General features: G+C 38.6%; 1 protein-coding gene across 1 annotated transcript in view; it reads right to left on the bottom strand.

Annotated features, from left to right (window-relative positions):
* Positions 1-27290, bottom strand: part of LOC102803190 (sortilin-related receptor-like) — a 97051-nt gene that overhangs the window by 37104 nt on the left and 32657 nt on the right. The window contains exons 14-27 of the mRNA XM_085499112.1: positions 25879-25961; positions 24822-24994; positions 22307-22533; positions 20969-21221; positions 19776-19914; positions 19008-19205; positions 13451-13564; positions 12072-12188; positions 11186-11317; positions 10505-10636; positions 9520-9642; positions 5235-5390; positions 2921-3088; positions 18-164 (exon numbers count right to left, since the gene is read on the bottom strand). Coding sequence (XP_085355238.1) covers positions 18-164; positions 2921-3088; positions 5235-5390; positions 9520-9642; positions 10505-10636; positions 11186-11317; positions 12072-12188; positions 13451-13564; positions 19008-19205; positions 19776-19914; positions 20969-21221; positions 22307-22533; positions 24822-24994; positions 25879-25961 — 2162 coding nt within the window. The remainder of the gene's footprint in view (positions 1-17; positions 165-2920; positions 3089-5234; positions 5391-9519; positions 9643-10504; positions 10637-11185; positions 11318-12071; positions 12189-13450; positions 13565-19007; positions 19206-19775; positions 19915-20968; positions 21222-22306; positions 22534-24821; positions 24995-25878; positions 25962-27290) is intronic.

The raw sequence follows: 27290 nt of genomic DNA, 5'->3' as shown, positions 1-27290 counted from the left end.
GTAAATATGCAACTTACGACAGTTCCTCTCATCCTCCCCAGACACACAGTCCCAGTAGCCGTTACATATATAAATGCGTGGTATACAATGTCCATCGTAACATCGGAATTTATCCCTTGTACAACGTGGTGGTGGTGTTGTTGTTGTTGGTACGTACACTGGGCCTACGTAAAAAGAAAAAGAAAAATTTGAATTCTTTTGGCTCAATAATTGGAACTGGATTTCGGTTATTTTGAAGTAAATCCAGCCTAAACAAAAATAGGGTTGTGAGACTGGGCATTAAGGAATTATTATCTATTATTACACAAAGTCAAGTACAGCTATACAACTATGCACTGAATATCCGTTTCCTTCCTATCATACATGCTACCTTATTAGGAAATATAAATTCAAAATATGAAATGAATTCCAATCAGTAATTCTGCATCACTCTACTGGATATCTGTATCCTATTTATTAGGAAATGTAAATTCCTAATATGAAATGAATTCCAATCAATAATTCTGCATCACTCTACTGGATATCTGTATCCTATTTATTAGAAAATATAAATTCCAAATATGAAATGAATTTCAATCAGTAATTCTGCATCACTCTACTGGATATCTGTATCCTATTTATTAGAAAATATAAATTCCAAATATGAAATGAATTTCAATCAGTAATTCTGCATCATTGTTCTGGATATTCATATCCTACCTTTATTAGATAATGCGAATACAGAAAAGCTAGGCTATATTTCAAAGATGACGGGCTAGTTTTGAAGCAACAACATAGCAAAAAAAGAGTTCTATTAGCTTTAACCAACTTACTCAGTTTTGAGATCCCAAGCGATTAAAAAATTTTTTTTAAAGGATAGTAGGCTAACATTAAACAAATCTGATTTATAAACAAGCAGGGTCTCAGATGACATAGCTCCGTCATCAGCAATGCACATTTTAATTAAAGAATTGAAGATATCATTACAAAATGAACAAATCTGAAAATCGAAACTATCACTTTTCACCAAAAATGAAAAAAATATTCATCAAAATTAGAAAATTGAATATATCATCACAATATGAACAAATCTGAGAGAGGTCTACCCAAGGTACATATACACCAAGTATCAAAGCATTCAGGCTTGTAGTTTCCAAGAAGAAGTCGAAAAAGTAAAAAGACGATGATGGACGCCAATGGACAATCACTCATATGATAAGCTCCGCTCAACAAAGTCGACAATGGAGCTAAAAAGTTGACGCAGGCGATAACAGACAATCACTTATATGATAAGCTTCACTCCACAAAGTCGACAGCGAAGTTAAAAATTGCTTTATTTTCAAATCCAGATAAAAAGTTTTGTCCCCAAACTTCCTTTCACATAAAAAATAAAATGACACAGTCCCCGTTAAGTTCTCTTTGTGCTCGTCATATTAAAGCGGAGGGGTTGTCGCGAGCGTGTCCTTGAAACTTGAGTTCCAAGTGGCGTATACAACAAATTGTTTATTTACATCGAAACACATGTTTCGTGTCATAGTAATATGGCCAAAATAAAAACAGCCGTTATTCAGTCATCTTTGACCTGATTATGAAAAACACTGATATGTATGATGTATGTGCCAAATACGAATGAAAATGGTACATAAATTGTGGAAATATAGTAGTAAGGCCAAAAAGTCAGATGGCTGTCAATTGGCCATCCTTGACCAGATTTTGATCCAATTGCGAAATAAATCGTCATGGACATGTATCCTAACATGTATAATCTACATGTATGTACCAAGTTTGAATGACAACTGACAAAGCATGTCCAAAATACAACATTTTCAATCAAAGAAAGCTTAGAAAGAACTCCCATGTGCTGAGAGTATTGGAGACACATTAAATATAATTTGAAATTACTTAGCTGAAAACTAATTATGCAAATCAGAAAATTAACATGAACAGATTTGATTGTAAAACTAATGAGGTCTGCGCAATGTAACAAAAACTCTATGTACCAAGTTTAATTGAAATGTGATTAGAACCCAAAAATTATGAATTATTATGCTAATTAGGGAAATAATATGAACAGAGTTTTACCCCAATCTAAATAGGTTTGTACATTGTCCTAGAGCATCTTTGTACTAAGTTTCATTAAAATGGAAATTAGTATTTAGATATCAGTGTGAAAGCTTAAAATTGGTTAATTATGCAAATTGGGTAATTAATATGTACAGATTTTAACCCACAATTATCCAGGTCTGTCTATTGTCCTACAGCATCCATGTATAAACATTCATTGATATGTGATGAATAGTACCTGAGATATCAGTGTGAAAGTTGGAAATTGGTTAATTATGCAAATTAGGTGATTAATATGCACAAATATTTACCAAAAACTAATTGGGTCTCTGCATAATTCTAGATTCATTGAAATGTGATGATTAGTACTTTAGATATCAGTAGAAAAGCTGAAAATTAATTATGCAAATTAGGTAATTAATATGCACAATTATTTACCCTGAAACTAATCAGGTCTCTGCACAGTCCTAAAGGATCTATGTACCAAGTTTCATTGAAATGCGATGATTAGTACTTGAGATGCCCGTGGAAAAGCTGAAAATTAACTAATTATGCAAATTAGGTGATTAATATGCACAAATATTTATCCAAAACAATCAATCTCTGCATAGTCCTTGAGTATGTAAGTACCAAGTTTCATTGAAATGTAATGCTCACTACTTATATCAAAAGCTACTATAGATTACTATAGATACTCACAGTATAAATTGTACATGACTTTGTGGTTTTGAACTAATTTTCAAAACTGTAACACAGTAATTAATTAACGTTATTTTGTTTTTATGCAATAATGATTTATTTAACATGGTTTTCCACAAAAATATTCATGAAAAAGAGGAAACTGGTAGTGAAAAGGTTAAGGAATAGTTGTACTTACTTGGACAAGCGTTTTCATCACTGTAATCTCCACAGTCGTTATCTCCGTCACACACCCAGTAGCTTGGAATACACCGGGTAGTAGCAAGGGGGCCACACTCAAATTCATACGGTGAACAGGTGTAGTATTGGGTATATGATTTTGTGGTGGTTGATGTCTCATTCGTCACTGAACAAAAAAATAAAGGATTAAGGATTACTAAAAATAAACACCGGTACATCACTGGCATAAATGTCACAATATTCATAAAAATTAGAGAATTAAAGATATCATCACGCAATGAGCAAATCTGAGAGAGGTTCACATGTAGTACCTAATTATGTAATATCGAAGCAATCAGACTTGCGGTTTTTAACAAGAAGTCGAAAATATCACTTTTTACCAAAAATTCCAAAAATATTCACCAAAATTAGAGAATAAAAGATATCGTCATTAAATGAACAAATCTGAGATAGGTCCACATGTAGTAGCTTTATATGCAATATCAAAGCAATCAGACTTACGGTGTTTAACAAGAAGTCACAGGGAGTTGGACAAACCTATGTATTTTAATAAGTTATTAAATAACAAGTCATTGAAAATGACACAGTCCCCGTTAAATTAAGTTCTCTTTGTGCTCGTCATATTAAAGCAGAGGGGTTGTCGCAAACGTGGCCTTGAAACTTGAGTTGCAAGTGGCGTATACAACAGATTGTTTATTTACATCAAAACACGTGTTCCGTATAGTAGTAATATGGCCAAAAAAAAAAAAAAAACAGCCGTTATTCGGCCATCTTTGATCTGATTTTGAAACACACTGATATGTATGATGTACATGTATGTGCCAAATACGAATGAAAATGGTACATAAATTGTGGAAATATAGTAGTAAGGCCAAAAAGTCAGATGGCTGTCAATCGGCCATCCTTGACCAGATTTTGAAACAAATTGTCATGGACATGCATCCTAACATATATAAAGTACATGTATGTGCCAAATTTGAATGAAAACTGACAGAGCACGTCCAAAATACCGCATAAAAAAAAAAAAAAAATGCCAGCCAGTCGATCATCTTTAAACCAATTGCGAAATAAATCGTCATGGACATGTATCCTAACATGTATAATCTATGTACCAAGTTTGTATGACAACTGACAAAGCATGTCCAAAATACAACATTTTCAAAAAACAAGATGGCTGCCAGTCGGCCATTTTAAATCAAATTGCTAAACCATTGCATGTGCATATGTCCCACGTAAGGTATTAGGCACATGCAAAGAATGAACGGAATCGGTCTACAGGATTCTTAACTATAACTCTGGACAGACTGAGGGACAGACGGACACATGGACGGATGGACAGACTCAGGAACTCACGGACGGTGGGGGCATGTATGATCTATGTACTAAATTTGAATGAAAACTGATAAAGCATGTCCAAAATACAACATTTTCAAAACACAAGATGGCTGCCAGTCGGCCATCTTTGATCCAATTGTGAAATAAACCATCATGAACATGTATCCTAACATGTTTAATCTATGTACTAAGTTTGAATGAAAACTGATAAAGCATGTCCAAAATACAACATTTTCAAAAAATAAGATGGCTGCCAGTCGGCCATTTTGAATCCAATCGCTAAACCACTGCATGTGCATATGTCCCACATAAAGTATTAGGCATATGCAAAGAATGCACGGAATCGGTCCAAGGGATTCTGAGATATGATTCCGGACGAACGCACAGACGCACAGAGACCGAATTATAAGTATAAATAAAATGTTATAAAACTTTTCTTTTACCCCCCTCCCCACGGTATCGATTTCAAGTAATCACTGGTCTTTGTTTATACCACTCTTTCCTTTATCTCAATCTTTGTTACGCGCTAATGTTATATGCAAATTTTAATGCGCGATGTAGACACACCCTATTATAGTAAAATATCCCAACGGTTGAAACGCGCCAGGACTGTGGCATAAAATCACGCATTCGAACCTTTCAAAGTTCGTTTTCTTTACATATATGGCATCTGTAATGACATGGATGGCATTAGAAAGTGACACAATTGCATTTGCACTTGAATATTTGTCACTGTAAACTGTTTTAATTTGGGGCGATTTAAAATTGTGAAATGGTTACATATTTGTGAAAATCATGAAATAAAAAAAGCAAATATTTAATGGTTTAACAGTATGAGATTCAAAATTGTGAAAAATTTCTGTATGACAAAATGTAGCAGAGATTTTTGCAAAAACAAGTCTTCATGATTGTCATAAATACCTCAAATTCTTGTGAATATACACAATGTATATAAAAAAGTATTATATTATGCTTACCAGGACCACAGTCATATTCATCTGAATAGTCACCACAGTCATTGACACCATCACACTTCCACCAATAGCTAACACAGTTACCATTTAAACAACTGAACTGCCATGTATTGCAGGAGGAGGGATAACTTGTAGATGGAGCAGAGGTAGTCACAACATCTAAAGGCATTAAACAAAACAATCTCTATTATGTCAACGAAAAAAAAGTAGACATTACACCCTCTTTCAAAACAACACATCTTCGGCTTCGACAAAATATGTAAAACCAACCAAAAAAGTATGTAGAATCGGGCAACAGGTAAGATAGAAGTAAACAAATACATTTTTTCTGATTTGTTTTGGAGGGTGGATTGTACGTAAGATAACTCCTTTTGTGATCCTAAGTTAATAACCATTCTGGTACTGCAATTGTATGGTGCAGCATTAAAAAAAGGTTTTTATCTCCATGTGCTGTCAGGAGGGCGCACATTTTGTTGGAATAATTCGTAATCTGTAATCTGGCACGATTTTGGGTGATTTTGACAGTTTTGATAAAAACTGGTTAAAGACTGGGTTAGAAAAGCTAGGTAGGGCTAGGTGGAGAGATCTAGGTAGGGCTAGGTGGAGAGAGCTAGGTAGGGCTAGGTGGAGAGAGCTAGGTAGGGCTAGGTGGAGAGAGCTAGGTTGGGCTAGGTGGAGAGAGCTAGGTTGGGCTAGGTGGAGAGAGCTAGGTAGGGCTAGGTGGAGAGAGCTAGGTAGGGCTAGGTGGAGAGAGCTAGGTTGGGCTGGGTGAAGTAAGCTAGAAAGGGCTGGGTAGAGGAAGCAAGGTACAAATGTAGGGCTGGGTGGGTAGGGAGAGCTAGGTAGGGCTGGGTGGATGGAGATAGCTAGGTAGGGCTGGGTGGGCAGAGAGAGCTAGGTAGGGTTGGGTGGATGGAGATAGCTAGGTAGGGCTAGGTGGGTAGGGAGAGCTAGGTAGGGCTGGGTGGATGGAGATAGCTAGGTAGGGCTGGGTGGGTAGGGAGAGCTAGGTAGGGCTGGGTGGATGGAGATAGCTAGGTAGGGCTGGGTGGGCAGAGAGAGCTAGGTAGGGTTGGGTGGATGGAGAGAGCTAGGTAGGGCTAGGTGGAGAGAGCTAGGTAGGGCTAGGTGGAGAGAGCTAAGTTGGGCTGGGTGAAGTAAGCTAGAAAGGGCTGGGTAGAGGAAGCAAGGTAGGGCTGGGTGGGTAGGGAGAGATAGGTAGGGCTGGGTGGGTAGGGAGAGATAGGTAGGGCTGGGTGGGTAGGGAGAGATAGGTAGGGCTGGGTGGATGGAGATAGCTAGGTAGGGCTGGGGGGGGGGCAGAGAGAGCTAGGTAGGGTTGGGTGGATGGAGATAGCTAGGTAGGGTTGGGTGGATAGAGAGAGCTAGGTAGGGCTGGGTGGATGGAGATAGCTAGGTAGGGCTGGGTGGATGGAGATAGCTAGGTAGGGCTGGGTGGATGGAGATAGCTAGGTATGGCTGGGTGGATGGCGATAGCTAGGTAGGGCTGGGTGGGTGGATGGAGATAGCTGGGTATGGCTGGGTGGATGGAGATAGCTGGGTATGGCTGGGTGGATGGAGATAGCTAGGTAGGGTTGGGTGGATAGAGAGAGCTAGGTAGGGCTGGGTGGATGGAGATAGCTAGGTAGGGCTGGGTGGATGGAGAGAGCTAGGTAGGGCTGGGGGGGCAGAGAGAGCTAGGTAGGGTTGGGTGGATGGAGATAGCTAGGTAGGGTTGGGTGGATGGAGATAGCTAGGTAGGGTTGGGTGGATAGAGAGAGCTAGGTAGGGCTGGGTGGATGGAGATAGCTAGGTAGGGCTGGGTGGATGGAGATAGCTAGGTAGGGCTGGGTGGATGGAGATAGCTAGGTATGGCTGGGTGGATGGCGATAGCTAGGTAGGGCTGGGTGGATGGAGATAGCTGGGTATAGCTGGGTGGATGGAGATAGCTGGGTATGGCTGGGTGGATGGAGATAGCTAGGTAGGGTTGGGTGGATAGAGAGAGCTAGGTAGGGCTGGGTGGATGGAGATAGCTAGGTAGGGCTGGGTGGATGGAGATAGCTAGGTAGGGCTGGGTGGATGGAGATAGCTAGGTAGGGCTGGGTGGATGGAGATAGCTAGGTAGGGCTGGGTGGATGGAGATAGCTAGGTATGGCTGGGTGGATGGAGATAGCTAGGTATGGCTGGGTGGATGGAGATAGCTAGGTATGGCTGGGTGGATGGAGATAGCTAGGTAGGGCTGGGTGGATGGAGATAGCTAGGTATGGCTGGGTGGATGGAGATAGCTAGGTATGGCTGGGTGGATGGAGATAGCTAGGTATGGCTGGGTGGATGGAGATAGCTAGGTATGGCTGGGTGGATGGAGATAGCTAGGTAGGGCTGGATGGATGGAGATAGCTAGGTAGGGCTGGGTGGGTAGGGAGAGATAGGTAGGGCTGGGTGGGTAGGGAGAGATAGGTAGGGCTGGGTGGATGGAGATAGCTAGGTAGGGCTGGGGGGGGCAGAGAGAGCTAGGTAGGGTTGGGTGGATGGAGATAGCTAGGTAGGGTTGGGTGGATAGAGAGAGCTAGGTAGGGCTGGGTGGATGGAGATAGCTAGGTAGGGCTGGGTGGATGGAGATAGCTAGGTAGGGCTGGGTGGATGGAGATAGCTAGGTATGGCTGGGTGGATGGCGATAGCTAGGTAGGGCTGGGTGGATGGAGATAGCTGGGTATGGCTGGGTGGATGGAGATAGCTGGGTATGGCTGGGTGGATGGAGATAGCTAGGTAGGGTTGGGTGGATAGAGAGAGCTAGGTAGGGCTGGGTGGATGGAGATAGCTAGGTAGGGCTGGGTGGATGGAGAGAGCTAGGTAGGGCTGGGGGGGCAGAGAGAGCTAGGTAGGGTTGGGTGGATGGAGATAGCTAGGTAGGGTTGGGTGGATAGAGAGAGCTAGGTAGGGCTGGGTGGATGGAGATAGCTAGGTAGGGCTGGGTGGATGGAGATAGCTAGGTAGGGCTGGGTGGATGGAGATAGCTAGGTATGGCTGGGTGGATGGCGATAGCTAGGTAGGGCTGGGTGGATGGAGATAGCTGGGTATGGCTGGGTGGATGGAGATAGCTGGGTATGGCTGGGTGGATGGAGATAGCTAGGTAGGGTTGGGTGGATAGAGAGAGCTAGGTAGGGCTGGGTGGATGGAGATAGCTAGGTAGGGCTGGGTGGATGGAGATAGCTAGGTAGGGCTGGGTGGATGGAGATAGCTAGGTAGGGCTGGGTGGATGGAGATAGCTAGGTAGGGCTGGGTGGATGGAGATAGCTAGGTATGGCTGGGTGGATGGAGATAGCTAGGTATGGCTGGGTGGATGGAGATAGCTAGGTATGGCTGGGTGGATGGAGATAGCTAGGTATGGCTGGGTGGATGGAGATAGCTAGGTATGGCTGGGTGGATGGAGATAGCTAGGTATGGCTGGGTGGATGGAGATAGCTAGGTAGGGCTGGATGGATGGAGATAGCTAGGTAGGGCTGGGTGGATGGAGATAGCTAGGTAGGGTTGGGTGGATAGAGAGAGCTAGGTAGGGATGGGTGGATGGAGAGAGCTAGGTAGGGCTGGGTGGATGGAGATAGCTAGGTAGGGCTGGGTGGATAGAGAGAGCTAGGTAGGGCTGGGTGGATGGAGATAGCTAGGTAGGGCTGGGTGGATGGAAATAGCTAGGTAGGGTTGGGTGGATAGAGAGAGCTAGGTAGGGCTGGGTGGATGGAGATAGCTAGGTAGGGTTGGGTGGATGGAGATAGCTAGGTAGGGTTGGGTGGATAGAGAGAGCTAGGTATGGCTGGGTGGGTGGATGGAGATAGCTAGGTAGGGCTGGGTGGATGGAGATAGCTAGGTAGGGCTGGGTGGATGGAGATAGCTAGGTAGGGCTGGGTGGATGGAGATAGCTAGGTATGGCTGGGTGGATGGAGATAGCTAGGTAGGGCTTGGAGGATGGAGATAGCTGGGTATGGCTGGGTGGATGGAGATAGCTAGGTAGGGCTGGGTGGATGGAGATAGCTTGGTATGGCTGGGTGGATGAAGATAGCTGGGTAGGGCTGGGTGGATGGAGATAGCTAGGTACGGCTGGGTGGATGGAGATAGCTAGGTAGGGTTGGGTGGATGGAGATAGCTGGGTATGGCTGGGTGGATGGAGATAGCTAGGTAGGGTTGGGTGGATGGTAAGAGCTAGGTAGGGATGGTTGGGTGTAGACAACAAGATAGGGCTGGGTTATTAGAGCCATGCTATTTAGATAGAAGCACATGTTGGGAAGATTCTTACCTTGACAATTTTGTTCATCACTGTTATCTCCACAGTCATCCATCCCATCACACTTCCATGACAGGTAAATGCAGTTATTGTTCTTACATTTGAACTCAAAAGAACTATTACATTCTCTTTGCTCTGTAGATTAAATATTAAAATGTTAATATTATCTGACATTGCCATGTCAGCATGATTTGTCAAAAAAAGGTCACATACAATGAAAGAAAACAGCCTAGCTACTCAGAGTGACTATTTATAAATGCACAAACAGTTAGTTTAATAATGGTCAAACAATTTTCAAACATGAATTTTTACTAAATTATTCTTTGTGACTGGATGTTCGAAATTCTAAAAAAAAAACTTGAAGATACCTTATTAAGTTTAACACTAAAGGGGGCACTTCCAGTTAAGCCTAATCTCACAACAAATTTACTTTCTGGATTAAAATTACAATGGATAACAAAGATAGATTAACTTTGTAAATAACATAAACAATAATGTCCCATGATTCTTTGATGCAATCCCTGGGCTTGGAAGGTTCCCATTTAAGAATGTCAATTTTGAGCTTTTTGGTTATTTTTTAAACCAATATGGTCGTCAAAGTAGGGTTTCCCACTCTCTGCTATTATATTGTTTCCATGGAACCAAACTTGGGTATCCACAGATTTTGATTTGCTTATTGTCGTTGAAATCTTCCACTCAGCAAAATGAAATATTAGGTGGTTCTGAAATTTTGTAATAGTGCTAAAGCGGTTTAAAACATTGGATTTTCGCACTTTATGGTAGAATCAGAGTACTCTGAATATTGGATTTTCCAATCACTGCAAAATCTTGCATAACGCACAAAATGTGCAGGTTGAATATCCGACACTGAAACTTCTAGTTTGTTAGGTCTCACACACTGTTTTGACCACAACACTTGGAGTTTTGTTCGTAATGTTTGATGTTACGTCAAACTGAAAATTGGTCTAATGATAATACAGTGCAGGTGTAAACTTACGACAAGAATCTGGTTCGTCAGAGTTATCCCCGCAATCATCATAGCCATCACAGCGCCAATTGGATGGAATACACAAACCATTATCACAAGTCATCTGATTTTTATTGCATGTACCAGGCTCAGTAGAATCGGCTATAAGAGAAGGTAATATTATATGGGAACTTAAGAAAAGAACAACTGGAACGATATACAACTGATGACACTGTCCCCATTAGTTATCAAATTTAAGATATAGTTTTGTTCATAGTAATATAGTTGGAACATAAACATGTCAGAGATATATTTCAGAAGCTGATGCTTGATTATGATGATTTTTTAACATTAAAAATGGCTGACATTCAGCCATCTTGTATCTGATCAACAAACAAGTCCATATCGAGAGATATTGCTCTGGAACAGTAATAATTAAAACAAAATGGCCACCAGTCAGCCCTTTTGAATACATCTGTATATCTATGACATGATGTATAATGAATATATACAATTTGAACATACCGGTAATCAGTGAAGGCATGTCAGAGACATGGCTCTAGAACCGGATTCATTAAAACAAAATGGCCGCCTGTCAGCCATTTTGAATCTGATCTGAAAAACCAAATGATGTGCATGAAGAACCAATAATGCGTCCGAACAGGCACTAATAAAGGAAGACAAACAAAGACTGATGTTACATAAACTTACTGTAATTATTGTAATTGCAGTTCATTTCGTCTGAATTGTCTCTACAATCGTTGTCATAATCACATCGCCATGTTATAGGTATACAACGCTGATTATCACATGTAAATTTATCCACACCACATGTTGGATAGTCTGTAAAATAATTAGTACATTTTACTTTAAAAAAAAAATCATAAACAAAGGAAGCCTGGAAAGTATGAATTGTAAGCATGAATTATATATAGAAAACAAAGATTAATTTAATAATGATAAAAGTGCCTGTGAAATGCCCACCCACACATTTATATGTTTAGTTTCTGTTGCGCTGCAAGCAGTTTTGGGGTTTAGCCGAATAACATGTAAGAATTTCCATCGCCTGGCAACCACAATCAGAGAAGATGGTCGAAAACTCTCAATTAAATGTATAATAAAAATTGGGTGCCACAACAGTCTAGTTTATGCCTTCAGAAGCTCAGTTGAGTCAAAGCACATAATAGTATACAAGGCAGAATTAGATACGACAAAAAAAAACTGTTAACAAACAAGCTGTTCTCTGATTGGTCTGACTGTATGAGTAGGGTAGCCAATCAGGCACAGTATTGTAAGTTGCTTTGAATTGACTATACAGCCACATACAATATTATTATTTCTTTAAATAATTCAACTTTATTTAGGAATTCCATTGTGACTCTAGATCAAAACTGTCTTTTCAGATTAAAGGGCAGTGGTTTTCATGCAACACATGTTCCATGAAAACAAACAATGTATTTTACATGCATGGTGTACGTCGCTATAAGTCCCATAATCGAACGGGATGTTAAGTGATGACCCCCACCCTTTAATTGCATGGATTATACAGTTTAAACAATATGATATTGGTATGATATTGATAGACAATGATACTCACCGCATCCCTGTTCATCTGACCAGTCATAACAATCATTATCAAGATCACACTGCCATGATCCTGAAATACATCGGCCATTACCGCAGGTAAACTCATCTGGATGACATGTCTGATATGCTACAAGTACACATAAGAAATAAATTTAATACTTCGAACGCTTGAACAAACCAGCACTTCCAACACCACAATTTTTCCCGCTATATTTTTCAAATTTTTTTGTCTTTCTGAATAATTCTGGACAAAATGAACGTAATTCCTTAATTGTATAATTGTATGCATTTGTTAACTAAATGGTGACCATTGACCTTCTGACCTTCTCGCCAATTTTTTTTATTTTTTTTTGCAATTGTTTCTTATATTCCTCAATATTTCTGGAAATGAACCCTAATTTTGGAGCCAACAGACAAAATTTGAGTCAATTTTCAGTTTTTCTCAAAAAAATTGGATATTTTTGTTCCAATCTTCTAAAGGAAAGTGCAGACTATAAACAGGATTTAGCAACAATTGCGCAAGTTTTTATTGAACATTTTACAACAAACTACACCTTGTTTAAGGTAGTTTGCTACCAATAAAAAATATTTATACACAGAGACAGTTTCAGATATTGCTTTTAGTTTTCAACCAAAAGCTTTGTAAATTGTTATCAACATTTTCATGTGAAAACAAAAATATACCTACTGCAATCATTTTGAAGTTCACATTGGCACTCAAAGGGTTAAACAAAAATTAGGAATTTTCTAGTTTTCTGTAAATTAACAATAATAGAGGCAGTTTGAAATATGACATTCGCCAAATCTGACCTGACCTGACCTGGGAAAACTGCTGGCAATAAAGTTTCAAAGAATTTATTTAATTTTAATTAATAGATAAATACGCGACAATTTATTCAAACATGTGTTGTTGCTACCAGACTGCCAAGCCTATGAAGTTTACAATGGCGCTGAATGTGAGAATTGGTTAAAAAGGCTAAACGACCTGGTAGTACATGATAGATTTAATGAAAAAAAAAACACCAAAAATAGTTATTGAAAAAAAAAAAAAAAAAGCAAGACATTTCAGGTACAACCCTTCAGCACGTACTGTTTAATATAGGTCCTGTGCAACTGATACCAGGGGTTTCGTTAAAAGCTGGCCGCCGGCCATATGGCCTGCTACAACCCAAATTGTCCTACTTTCTGGTCTCCATTGCCCGCCTTCACCAGTCTCGCTGCAGCACTACGCACTGCTGAGAGCCTTTTTATTTTATTTTTTGTCTGTTGTTACAGGATGATGGCCTGCTATTAAATGCATTTGTGAAACCCCTGCTATACAACACAAGTTTCAACATATGAACATGGCAACTATCGCATGTAACCACATATACAGTAGAGATAACTTACGACAATCCTGCTCGTCTGAACTATCACCACAATCATTATCTTTATCACAATGCCAGCTTGCAGGAATACATCTTGTTGAGCCCGCACACATGAACTGATCTGGTGCACAGGTACCTGGTAACAACAAATTATTGATATTAGCCAACACATAAACTGATCTGGTGCACAGGTACCTGGTAACAACAAATTATTGATATCAGCCAACACATAAACTGATCTGGTGCACAGGTATCTGGTAACAACAATTAGTGATATCAGCCAACACATAAACTGATCTGGTGCACAGGTATCTGGTAACAACAAATTATTGATATCAGCCTACACATAAACTGATCTGGTGCACAGGTACCTGGTAACAACAAATTATTGATATCAGCCAACACATAAACTGATCTGGTGTACAGGTACCTGGTAACAACAAATTATTGATATCAGCCAACACATAAACTCATCTGGTGCACAGGTACCTGGTAACAACAAATTATTGATATCAGCCAACACATAAACTCATCTGGTGCACAGGTACCTGGTAACAACAAATTATTGATATCAGCCAACACATAAACTCATCTGGTGCACAGGTATCTGGTAACAACAAATTATTGATATCAGCCTACACATAAACTGATCTGGTGCACAGGTACCTGGTAACAACAAATTATTGATATCAGCCAACACATAAACTCATCTGGTGCACAGGTACCTGGTAACAACAAATTACTGATATCAGCCAACACATAAACTCATCTGGTGCACAGGTATCTGGTAACAACAAATTATTGATATCAGCCTACACATAAACTCATCTGGTGCACAGGTACCTGGTAACAACAAATTACTGATATCAGCCAACACATAAACTCATCTGGTGCACAGGTACCTGGTAACAACAAATTATTGATATCAGCCAACACATAAACTCATCTGGTGCACAGGTACCTGGTAACAACAAATTATTGATATCAGCCAACACATAAACTGATCTGGTGCACAGGTATCTGGTAACAACAAATTACTGATATCAGCCAACACATAAACTCATCTGGTGCACAGGTACCTGGTAACAACAAATTATTGATATCAGCCAACACATAAACTCATCTGGTGCACAGGTACCTGGTAACAACAAATTATTAATATCAGCCAACACATAAACTCATCTGGTGCACAGGTACCTGGTAACAACAAATTATTGATATCAGCCAACACATAAACTCATCTGGTGCACAGGTACCTGGTAACAACAAATTATTGATATCAGCCAACACATAAACTGATCTGGTACACAGGTACCTGGTAACAACAAATTACTGATATCAGCCAACACATAAACTCATCTGGTGCACAGGTACCTGGTAACAACAAATTATTGATATCAGCCTACACATAAACTGATCTGGTGCACATGTATCTGGTAACAACAAATTATTGATATCAGCCAACACATAAACTGATCTGGTGCACAGGTATCTGGTAACAACAAATTATTGATATCAGCCAACACATAAACTCATCTGGTGCACAGGTACCTGGTAACAACAAATTACTGATATCAGCCAACACATAAACTCATCTGGTGCACAGGTATCTGGTAACAACAAATTATTGATATCAGCCAACACATAAACTCATCTGGTGCACAGGTACCTGGTAACAACAAATTATTGATATCAGCCAACACATAAACTCATCTGGTGCACAGGTACCTGGTAACAACAAATTATTGATATCAGCCAACACATAAACTCATCTGGTGCACAGGTACCTGGTAACAACAAATTATTGATATCAGCCAACACATAAACTGATCTGGCGCACAGGTACCTGGTAACAACAAATTATTGATATCAGCCAACACATAAACTCATCTGGTGCACAGGTACCTGGTAACAACAAATTATTGATATCAGCCAACACATAAACTGATCTGGTGCACAGGTACCTGGTAACAACAAATTACTGATATCAGCCAACACATAAACTCATCTGGTGCACAGGTATCTGGTAACAACAAATTATTGATATCAGCCAACACATAAACTCATCTGGTGCACAGGTACCTGGTAACAACAAATTATTGATATCAGCCAACACATAAACTCATCTGGTGCACAGGTACCTGGTAACAACAAATTATTGATATCAGCCAACACATAAACTCATCTGGTGCACAGGTACCTGGTAACAACAAATTATTGATATCAGCCAACACATAAACTGATCTGGTGCACAGGTATCTGGTAACAACAAATTATTGATATCAGCCAACACATAAACTGATCTGGTGCACAGGTACCTGGTAACAACAAATTATTGATATCAGCCTACACATAAACTGATCTGGTGCACAGGTACCTGGTAACAACAAATTATTGATATCAGCCTACACATAAACTGATCTGGTGCACAGGTATCTGGTAACAACAAATTATTGATATCAGCCAACACATAAACTCATCTGGTGCACAGGTATCTGGTAACAACAAATTATTGATATCAGCCAACACATAAACTGATCTGGTGCACAGGTACCTGGTAACAACAAATTACTGATATCAGCCAACACATAAACTCATCTGGTGCACAGGTATCTGGTAACAACAAATTATTGATATCAGCCAACACATAAACTCATCTGGTGCACAGGTACCTGGTAACAACAAATTATTGATATCAGCCAACACATAAACTCATCTGGTGCACAGGTACCTGGTAACAACAAATTATTGATATCAGCCAACACATAAACTCATCTGGTGCACAGGTACCTGGTAACAACAAATTATTGATATCAGCCTACACATAAACTGATCTGGTGCACAGGTACCTGGTAACAACAAATTATTGATATCAGCCTACACATAAACTGATCTGGTGCACAGGTACCTGGTAACAACAAATTATTGATATCAGCCAACACATAAACTGATCTGGTGCACAGGTACCTGGTAACAACAAATTATTGATATCAGCCTACACATAAACTGATCTGGTGCACAGGTACCTGGTAACAACAAATTATTGATATCAGCCTACACATAAACTGATCTGGTGCACAGGTACCTGGTAACAACAAATTATTGATATCAGCCTACACATAAACTGATCTGGTGCACAGGTACCTGGTAACAACAAATTATTGATATCAGCCTACACATAAACTGATCTGGTGCACAGGTACCTGGTAACAACAAATTATTGATATCAGCCTACACATAAACTGATCTGGTGCACAGGTACCTGGTAACAACAAATTATTGATATCAGCCAACACATAAACTCATCTGGTGCACAGGTACCTGGTAACAACAAATTATTGATATCAGCCTACACATAAACTGATCTGGTGCACAGGTACCTGGTAACAACAAATTATTCATATCAGCCTACACATAAACTCATCTGGTGCACAGGTACCTGGTAACAACAAATTATTGATATCAGCCAACACATAAACTCATCTGGTGCACAGGTACCTGGTAACAACAAATTATTGATATCAGCCAACACATGAACTGATCTGGTGCACAGGTACCTGGTAACAACAAATTATTGATATCAGCCAACACATGAACTGATCTGGTGCACAGGTACCTGCTAACAACAAATTATTGATATCAGCCTACACATAAACTGATCTGGTGCACAGGTACCTGGTAACAACAAATTATTGATATCAGCCAACACATGAACTGATCTGGTGCACAGGTACCTGGTAACAACAAATTATTGATATCAGCCTACACATAAACTGATCTGGTGCACAGGTACCTGGTAACAACAAATTATTGATATCAGCCAACACATAAACTCATCTGGTGCACAGGTACCTGGTAACAACAAATTATTGATATCAGCCTACACATAAACTGATCTGGTGCACAGGTACCTGGTAACAACAAATTATTGATATCAGCCTACACATAAACTGATCTGGTGCACAGGTACCTGGTAACAACAAATTATTGATATCAGCCAACACATAAACTCATCTGGTGCACAGGTACCTGGTAACAACAAATTATTGATATCAGCCAACACATGAACTGATCTGGTGCACAGGTACCTGGTAACAACAAATTATTGATATCAGCCTACACATAAACTGATCTGGTGCACAGGTACCTGGTAACAACAAATTATTGATATCAGCCAACACATGAACTGATCTGGTGCACAGGTACCTGGTAACAACAAATTATTGATATCAGCCAACACATGAACTGATCTGGTGCACAGGTACCTGGTAACAACAAATTATTGATATCAGCCAACACATAAACTCATCTGGTGCACAGGTACCTGGTAACAACAAATTATTGATATCAGCCTACACATAAACTGATCTGGTGCACAGGTACCTGGTAACAACAAATTATTGATATCAGCCTACACATAAACTGATCTGGTGCACAGGTACCTGGTAACAACAAATTATTGATATCAGCCAACACATGAACTGATCTGGTGCACAGGTACCTGGTAACAACAAATTATTGATATCAGCCTACACATAAACTGATCTGGTGCACAGGTACCTGGTAACAACAAATTATTGATATCAGCCAACACATGAACTGATCTGGTGCACAGGTACCTGGTAACAACAAATTATTGATATCAGCCTACACATAAACTCATCTGGTGCACAGGTACCTGGTAACAACAAATTATTGATATCAGCCTACACATAAACTGATCTGGTGCACAGGTACCTGGTAACAACAAATTATTGATATCAGCCAACACATGAACTGATCTGGTGCACAGGTACCTGGTAACAACAAATTATTGATATCAGCCAACACATAAACTCATCTGGTGCACAGGTACCTGGTAACAACAAATTATTAATATCAACCTACCGATTCATAGTGATATAAACAGTGTTTAAAACCAATGTAAGCTTTCCCTGGTGAAATGCATTTTTTTGTTAAAATTGTATTTGGTTTGTATTTTACAATAATTTCATACATTTTCTAAGGTGACTAGAATGCATACAATGCAAAAACGACCCCTCTTTTGTTCACACACTGGTAACTAAGCAACCAGAAAGGCTAATACTGGTATATTGCATATAAGAAACAGTTTTTGAAAACATCTTTATTAGTAAATAGTATCCTCTGGTCACATGCTTGTATAATGTTAATGGTTGACACAAAGGCTGTTCAAAGCATAGAATTCAATTTGATCGGCAGTCCTCCATTAATTAAGATTATGGTTTCGAGAACAAGCGACTGCACAATCAAACACAGTTATTTGTTGGAATTACATTGTCTTCAAATAGTCTCCATAGCTAGGCCTGTCATGTAGAACATGCAAAGAAACACGTAGCCTCGCAAAATGAACAAATCTAAGACAGGTCTACCCAAGGTACATAAACACCAAGCAAAAGCAATCGAAATTACAGTTTTCAAGATTAGGTCGAAAAAGTAAAAAGTTGATGCGCACACCGACAGACAAAGACGACCAACAATCACTCATACCATAAGCTCCACTCAACAAAAAACAACAAAACTGGATAACAAAAATAATTTTAAGCATTTGACTAACTTACCATTTTGAGGGACACATGTACCGTTGATAATTGTCTCACCACCCTTGCATCTACATTCTTCATCAGTGCCATGATATACAACAACCTCAGTATCATGACCACACTTACATGTCCTACCAACTCCACCATCATCTCCTATTGGTTTCACCAAGCACAACTGACTGCAGCCACCATTATTAGTAGCACATGGATTAGAACCTGAAGAAAACAGTAAACAAATCAGTAAATTTGATTTGACATCATTTTTTTCCCATTCATTATCTGTATTCATGAAGAGATTAATGTGTTAATAGGTTATTCTAAAGCTAGTCACATTCAGCTAAACTGTTCTATCATGGAGAATTGTGGGTATTTTCCCGGCAAAGTCAAATGAGCACGAGCAAAATATTCAGTTTGGCTCAAAATTACCTATTACCATTTCTTTATGACAAAAAATTGGCTGAATGTAAGAATTACATGTATCCTCAAAATAATCTACAAGACAACTCTGGTTAACAAAATCAAACAATTGACATTGTACTTCAGTGTATTTATTACATTTCATTTCATTGATGACGCCACTGTATATCTACAAATTGGCTAACACTTTAACAACATTTTTTGGAAAATAAATAATTCTTTGCGATTGGCTGCTTGAAATCCTGATTGAAAAAAACCTTTGGATACACAAACTAGTTTTGGAATTACAAACCCCACTTGTATGTATGTATATATTTTGCAAATTTTTTTCAATCTAAAATATATTTACAGACACTGCAGAGCACTGACCTTGTTGGGTTGACTTTGCTAAAATCTTTAAATCCATTACAGAATCAAGGTTGTCTTCTACAATAGTCACACCAGATCCATCATATTTGCTGGCTTTTGATATTGCTCTCTTGTACCAATCATCCCAGTATATCTCATCCTGAACATAATAAATCACAAGTTGGTTAATAATAACAAGCATTGATAATGCATAGTCCCCATTTAGTATTAGCTGTAGTCGATGTAACTGTTCAGTACAAGTGACATGTAGAAATGAAAGATCAATGTTTTTTTAACACTAACACAGATTATAGATTGTGTTACTGTCCGTATAGTACCTACGTGGAAACTTTGAACAGAATTGGACTATATCTTACAGAGGAAATAGCATGAAAGAAAACGCAGTCAATCGGGTATTGTTGTTAAAGTATCTCAAAAAGAAATATGGCTTGCATCATACAAAGTTTGATTGAAAATGCCCTATTGATTCAACTTTGAACTGAATTGAACATATCGCCCTGTTCAGCTCCAAGAAACATGTTACAGGATGATATTCTACGTATTTTTGTTAAAATGGCCATCATTTCGACAAATTTCATCAAATCTCAAGACAAAACATGTACAAACTTTCAAGTGAATCAGGCCATAACTTTCAGAGGAATCGGCACAAAAAAGGAAGAAAAACCAAAATATGACGTGTGTCTATAACCCAATATGCATGATCACTATACAAAATTTGATTGAAATCACCCTGTTCAGCTCCGAGAAACAGTTCCGAACACGTTACAGACTGTGATTTTAAGATATAAAACAAAATGGCCGCCATTTCGACAAATTTAATCAAATCTCAAAACAAAACATGTTGTGTTACCTTGTAGTATACTACCTATGTACAAACTTTGAACTGAATCAGACCATATCTTATGGAGGAACCAGCAAGAAAACAGAAAAAACAAAATGGCCAGCAGTCGGCCATCTTGGACCGAATCTCAACAAAAAAAAGTGGCGTGCACCTATAACCCATTATGCATGATCACCATACAAAGTTTGATTGAAATCACCCTGTTCAGCTCCGGGAAACAGTTCCGGATATGTTTAAATATCAGAATTTAGCAAATTTGAGGGGAAAATGACTTCATTCGACTAATAATTACCTTATCAATATTGATGAGGTGAATCGTGACTCAACAAAACTTGACATGAACAATAATTACCTTATAGACTCCTATTGCATATGGATGAGGTATATCGTGACTCAACAAAACTTGACGTGAACTGCCGTCAAAATATGCTGTCTCTATTCTGTCAAAATATGCATCAGTCCAGAATAACTTTTGTGTGTGGTCATCAACAACAATCCCATTTGGCCAGTGTATGTTTTCAGATATTATGATTTCATGATATAGACCATCCATGTGTGCTCTACGTATATGCGGTTTATCTCCCCAATCAGTCCAGTACATCCACCTGCAAATCAATTGTTTAACAAGTCATAGTCCCAGTTTGTGTTATAGACTTGAGATATATAACCTGATGTGCGATGTATGTGTAAAGTTTTATCTTGATTGTTCCAGGCATGTACGATGTATGGCTACGTGGAACTGCATTTGTTTAAACAACAAGATGACTGCCAATCAGCCATTTCAGATTGATGGTGACAAAAATACATGTGTGTTTGTCCAATCTTACATTGTATGTCTGATGTACATTTTTAGTTTGAGCTTGAGTAGTCTAAGCATATCGAATACATGAATCCACAACTGCGTTTTTCAAAACAAAATGGCTTCCAGTCAGCAAATTTTGAACCCGATCTGAAGAATAAAATGACAAGCTTCAAAGTACGATTATGTATGTACCACGTTTGAACAAAATCTGTCCATGCACGCCTGAGATTCGATTCCAGAATTGTTGAAATGTATGATTTTGAAAAATTTTGCTCTCAAAATGGCTGCCATTCAACCATCTTGAATTATATATTGAAACAAATGTAATTTCAAATTTCTGATGTATGTGTGAAGTTTAAACTTAATGGTTCCAAACATGTGTGAGATATGAACGCTGGATATGAACGCCCACATGTCGATCTGTTTTTTAAAAACAAATTTTTAAATGCAAAAACTATCAACTTAGCCACAGTTTCCACAGACAAAAATATTTCATCATTATTGTTGCACTCCCACTTTGCAAATTTGTGAAACTTAACTGCCGGAACAAGCTAAACTCACAAATCTGCTACAACTAATGAGAGATTAGAATGACCATTGTTACCTTACAAGAAACCTATTCGCAATTATACAACATACAAAAAGCCATAAACAAGTAATTTCGCAGAATTTGATATGTTGGAGGATTCGTTGTTTACGCAATCTATATAGATTTAGAGAAAAAATGTTGCTTCACATATAATTTTTGTTTGTCTATTTGTGCATCAAGCTGATCTCGCATAATAACCGGGCTGCACTGAACAAGCAATGAGAAGACATCATCTCAATATATGTATGGCAGTACATGATATATCTATTTGTCATGCATAAACCTAGTTGACAACTTACCCTCGTCGTGGATCCAACGACAAAGCTCTGGGATTATCTAAAGAATGCGAAGCATTAAATAATTCCCGTCTATTGATACCATTTTTACGACAAACTTCAATTTTCTTCGATCCAGAGTCGACCCAATATATATTGCCAGACAGCCAATCAAAAGAGAGTGCCTCAATCGTATCAAGTTGACCAGTAACTATAACTTCATGTTCTCCATATCCGTTTAGACCATAGCGCTTTGAAAAAAAAACATCATAAATATTTGAGAGGCAGTATTATTTTGACACACCTGGTGTCCATGGCAATAATAAAATACTTTTAATTATTATATTATATACTCATTTGAAGTCCCGATAAAATACGAAAAAAAGTTTAAGAAAACAACAAAAGTAAAAAAGAACAAGTTTCCATAATGTCTAATGTATATACCAAGTTTGAACAAAATCCATCTGTAAACAGCCGAGAAATGCTTGATTTTGATGATTTTTAGCACAAAAATGGCCGCCATCCGGCCATCTTGAATCAGATCGTGAAACAAATTGACGTGCATATGTATAATATCATGTATGATGTATGTGTGAAGTTTGATTGTGATTGGTCCAGGCATTTCTATGATACAGGTCCGGACGCACGCACAGACGCACACACACACGGAGGTCAAAACATAAGTCCCTGTTTTCGGACTGCGTCCGAACGGGGACTAAAAAACAAAAGCTGTATGCATGTTAGGGGTGATCTCATATTCAAACACCTGGGTCAAACCTGGGTTAACCCGTCCTGCCCTTTCCTGCCCTATTCAGACCTACTAGACCTACAATATGCAAATTAGTAGTAGGTTTGAACCTAACCTCTGGATTAACTGCCCATTAACGCCCTCACTGAAAACAAACAACAGAGAACAAAGAAGACAGACCTAGGGAAACCTAGGTTTTTCTTACAATACTGTTTCAGCCTAGTTTCAGTAGGAAAAAAAATAAGATGCATACTATGGAGCTCCATGTTCATACTGAGTGTTATATTTTGAAGCAATTTTTTTTCTTTGCAAGTCTTGTACATGTAAATGCTAATAAAAAACAAACTTGCATTTGTTTCACAAATCTATTTACATCATGTCATTTATAAGTGTGATAAAAATTATATTTATTTATTTATTTCTGTGATTGGTAATAATAATCAGTTTCCCATCTTGGGGCTAACGCTACGACTTCGGCGCTACGACCACCGTAACATTGTCAGCTGACGGCTTTGCGGGGAAATTACGGGTATTTACCGCTGCCGATATCTTACTTTTCTGTGACAAAATGCACACATTTCGAACCCCCGGTTAATTAAACGATTATTTTAGAAAGTACATCGAAGCACAGTGCCTCGAGGGACTGTGGGCGAAGTAGGCAGCGAGGTGTTGTTTTTAAACACCACAGAAAATCATGCACTCAACGCAGCCATCTTGGTTACCTCAATCAGAATTTCTCCTTGTCACCCAGCATGCATCGATTGCGATATCGCAACGTGCATTGCGTCGCCTTGGGTGACAGTCTTGGGTACAAGGCACTCTATGAATAAAGTATTTTCAGAGGTCAGGGTTCGTTTTTTATAAGCAGTCTCGTCTGCAGATGAATAGCCTTAAATAATCAGCGCGAGTCCATTTAATTTTCTGTTTTGATACTTTGTGTCACTGGCAATTGAATAAGAATAACTGCAAATAACCGATGTGCAGTAAATCAAAATAAATTTTCATGGTGTACGCTGCATTTGTTTTCCTGAATTTTGCGATGCCGCACTCCTGAAAGAACTGTTTGAAAATTGAATGCGCAACAGTGGTAAAGGCTTGAACACTGTTGCGTAAGTCTCAAGTGCAACTTTGTATCAACAAATCTTCGTCTTCTGATACTTATTAGCTGTCAAAGACACATATCAATTGTCAAGCCCAATGAAAAGTGTGATTCACGTCCTCTGCTCAATTTGCGACTCGAGCATAACAGTTTATCAAAACAAAACAATTTATTCAGCACGCTGTTCACCGATATATAAAAGAGTGTTTTTTTAGGCAAGGCACACACGGAAAAATGACTACTGTACACCAATAAATCGACACATTTTAGAGACAACTATGTAGTCTTCAAAAAGAAATGTAAACTCCGTCAATCCTAAAAATAAACAACAGCTTGAATGAGGCGTGAATGAGATCGGTTCGAACCGCGTTTTTATGCAAATTCGTGCGGTCGCCCTGAACCGCACTGTCTATTCCAAACCGCAAAACTGGGTTTTGTTCGGGCGGTTTAGGGCGGTTTGGGTTTTTGTAGGTTTGACCCGGATGTTTGAATATAAGATCACCCCTTAAAGAATCCATAGAATCATTATCACATAAGTAGTCATATTAGCACTTGAGCTGACTGGCAAGAGATGTCAAAACTGTGCAGAATGCCATTCTTTGCATGTTTTTGATACAGCTTTTAAATAGCATTTGTAAGTCAAAACTTTCATATGAAAAATCCCTAGAACCATATTACATTTTCCCACTTACCATTATCTTATCAGTAGCCATATCAGCCCAGTAAATAAAATTATCCTTGTAATCAAAGTCAACAGCAATAACATTTTGTAAACCCTGCAGGGGTAGTGTTTCTTGTCTCTGATCACCAAGTATGTAACGACGTACCTCAGTACGCATAGCATATAGTATAAACTCTGGGTTTTCTGAAAACATAAATATATCAACATTTAACAAAGATTATGATTAGTTCAGTGTTCTCTACAGGGGGTTTCAGGTAAGCAGCTTACCCATCAAGTTCTACGACCCAGCTGTCAGGTTTTACGTTTACCACCGACTCCAAAACACACTCACACTCGTACAACAGGCTGAGTTTGTAATGTTTACATGATGTAAACAGCGATTACTGGAAGTCTGTCAACAATTATCAATTTTATTTTTGGCAATTGTGAAAGAGTAAAAAGTGAGTGAATTTTTCATATGTCAATTGCCTGAATTTATTGACACTCCCGATTGCGCATCATACGCAACTACAGTATTTGTAACTAGAGCATCATTTTAGTAACTCTGTTTTAATGACAGAAATAAGAATGAAAGATGTACAAGTAAAAAAAAATAAATGCAAGTAAACTTGAACAATGGTGAAACTTTTTGCCATAATTAAAACATTCAACTAATTTTAATTGTGAAACATCATGAAAAAGGCAAACTAATGACATCTTGGCATACAACACCGTATTCATAGCTGAGTGTATCAACTGTCCATCAGCGTAAGTAAGTAAGTAAGTACAAAAATAAAACAATTTATTCCATTTTTTGTTTTCATTTGGACAGGATACAATACAGTGAATAATCAAAGAAGTGAATACATTTCAATGTGTTTATGCATTACATAATTACTGACATGTTAACCTAGAGTTTACTATGACAATGGTTATCTAACAAAACTAACAGTAACCATGATTAACTAGCCAATATTCACAACTAACCAAGATTAACACTAATCAAGGTTAACTAACCAGGACTAACAATTAACCAAGGTCAACTGAACAAGACAGTTAACAAACCATGACAAATAGTTCATACTCACCAGATACTGGACATGACACTCTTTCAGGGTCTAATCTCATTTCAACTCCCCCAGTACAGAGATCTCCAGATACTTTCCGATAACTGTAAATACATAAAAATTTATAAATGGTAAAATAATGACAATCGTGTATTCCACTTGATGGACATTACAACTGATGATGATGATGATTAATTCATTTTTGAAAGAGATCTGCTCTTGTTTTGATGCCTCTGTGTTATACTTGTGTTGTATGTGAAACTTAGTTTGAAGCTTTTGACATGACAAGTAATATGTGTATTGTGATGAATAACTGAGTTTTTTATCATCCAATTATGTCAATAAGTCACCAAATCCAACACAGGTTTCTCTGTGTAACAATTCAAGACTGACTACCGGTATATTAAAAAGACTACATTTGATGTTAAGCTAGGATAAGTCTGAGATGCACACTAGATGATTTAGTTGGGTGTTTTCATTGGGTATTTTTTGTATAAACCAACTTTCAGATTTGATTTTTGGCCAAGTTACCCAAGGATTTCAAGTTATGCTGACAATATAATAACTTTCATCATACAAGAACATATTGTCAATAAGTAAAAGAAAAAAAAAAAACTTGTGTTCTGACAAGATACCGTACTCGATCGCGTTAGCGCCCATGCCCGGGCAAGCGCCCACCCCCCACTTTTGCGCAATTTTTATATTTAGGGTCACATTCGAAAAAGTGCCCACCCCTTCAAAATGCAACTAATTTAAAACTTGGTCTTGCGTAACGAATCTTGGTAATCGTTTTTATATGATACAGCATGGATATCGATCGCTGTGAACATGTGAATGCGTAGATCACGGTAACCGTGCGTAAACTACGCTTCGACAATGACCTGTTAATACAAGTAAAATGCGATAAATATTTCATGCCATATTCAGTTTACCTCTCAAAAATGGCTAGTTACTAGTTTTTCAGAAAAACCATGTCGTTTATTCGCTGAAATCAATCCCAACAGACCGTACTTCGACATCGATTATTCACTTCCGCATTGCGTTACCGGAAAGTCTTCGGGAATTTCCAAAGAATTGCGTCAGTACAACACAACATTCTGATTAGTTAATAACCAACTTGACCCATTAGGTCAAAGGATGCTGCTGTAGGTCAAATCTGCAATTGCATCATGGCGGAAAGTGATTTTCATCGAGAGTTTGCGTACGATCCAACAACTTCGTCAGTGGAAATAATATGACAATATTGACTTCGACTGTGTTCCAACAGACTCAAATGTTTTTAATTCCGTACATTATGGTGGTACGTAATTAATATTGTAATAAAATGTGTGTATTTTTTGTGATCATTTCTGTTTCTTCATTGTGAAAATCAATGACGACGCAACTAATTTAGTAATTTGATTTTCTCTCAAAGACGTAATCTGTCACTTGAT

The sequence above is a fragment of the Saccoglossus kowalevskii genome, chromosome 5 (genome assembly GCF_978046115.1).
Source record: "Saccoglossus kowalevskii chromosome 5, keSacKowa6.1, whole genome shotgun sequence".
In the NCBI taxonomy this organism is placed as follows: Eukaryota; Metazoa; Hemichordata; class Enteropneusta; family Harrimaniidae; genus Saccoglossus; species Saccoglossus kowalevskii.
This window is presented reverse-complemented; position numbering and strand designations above follow the sequence as displayed.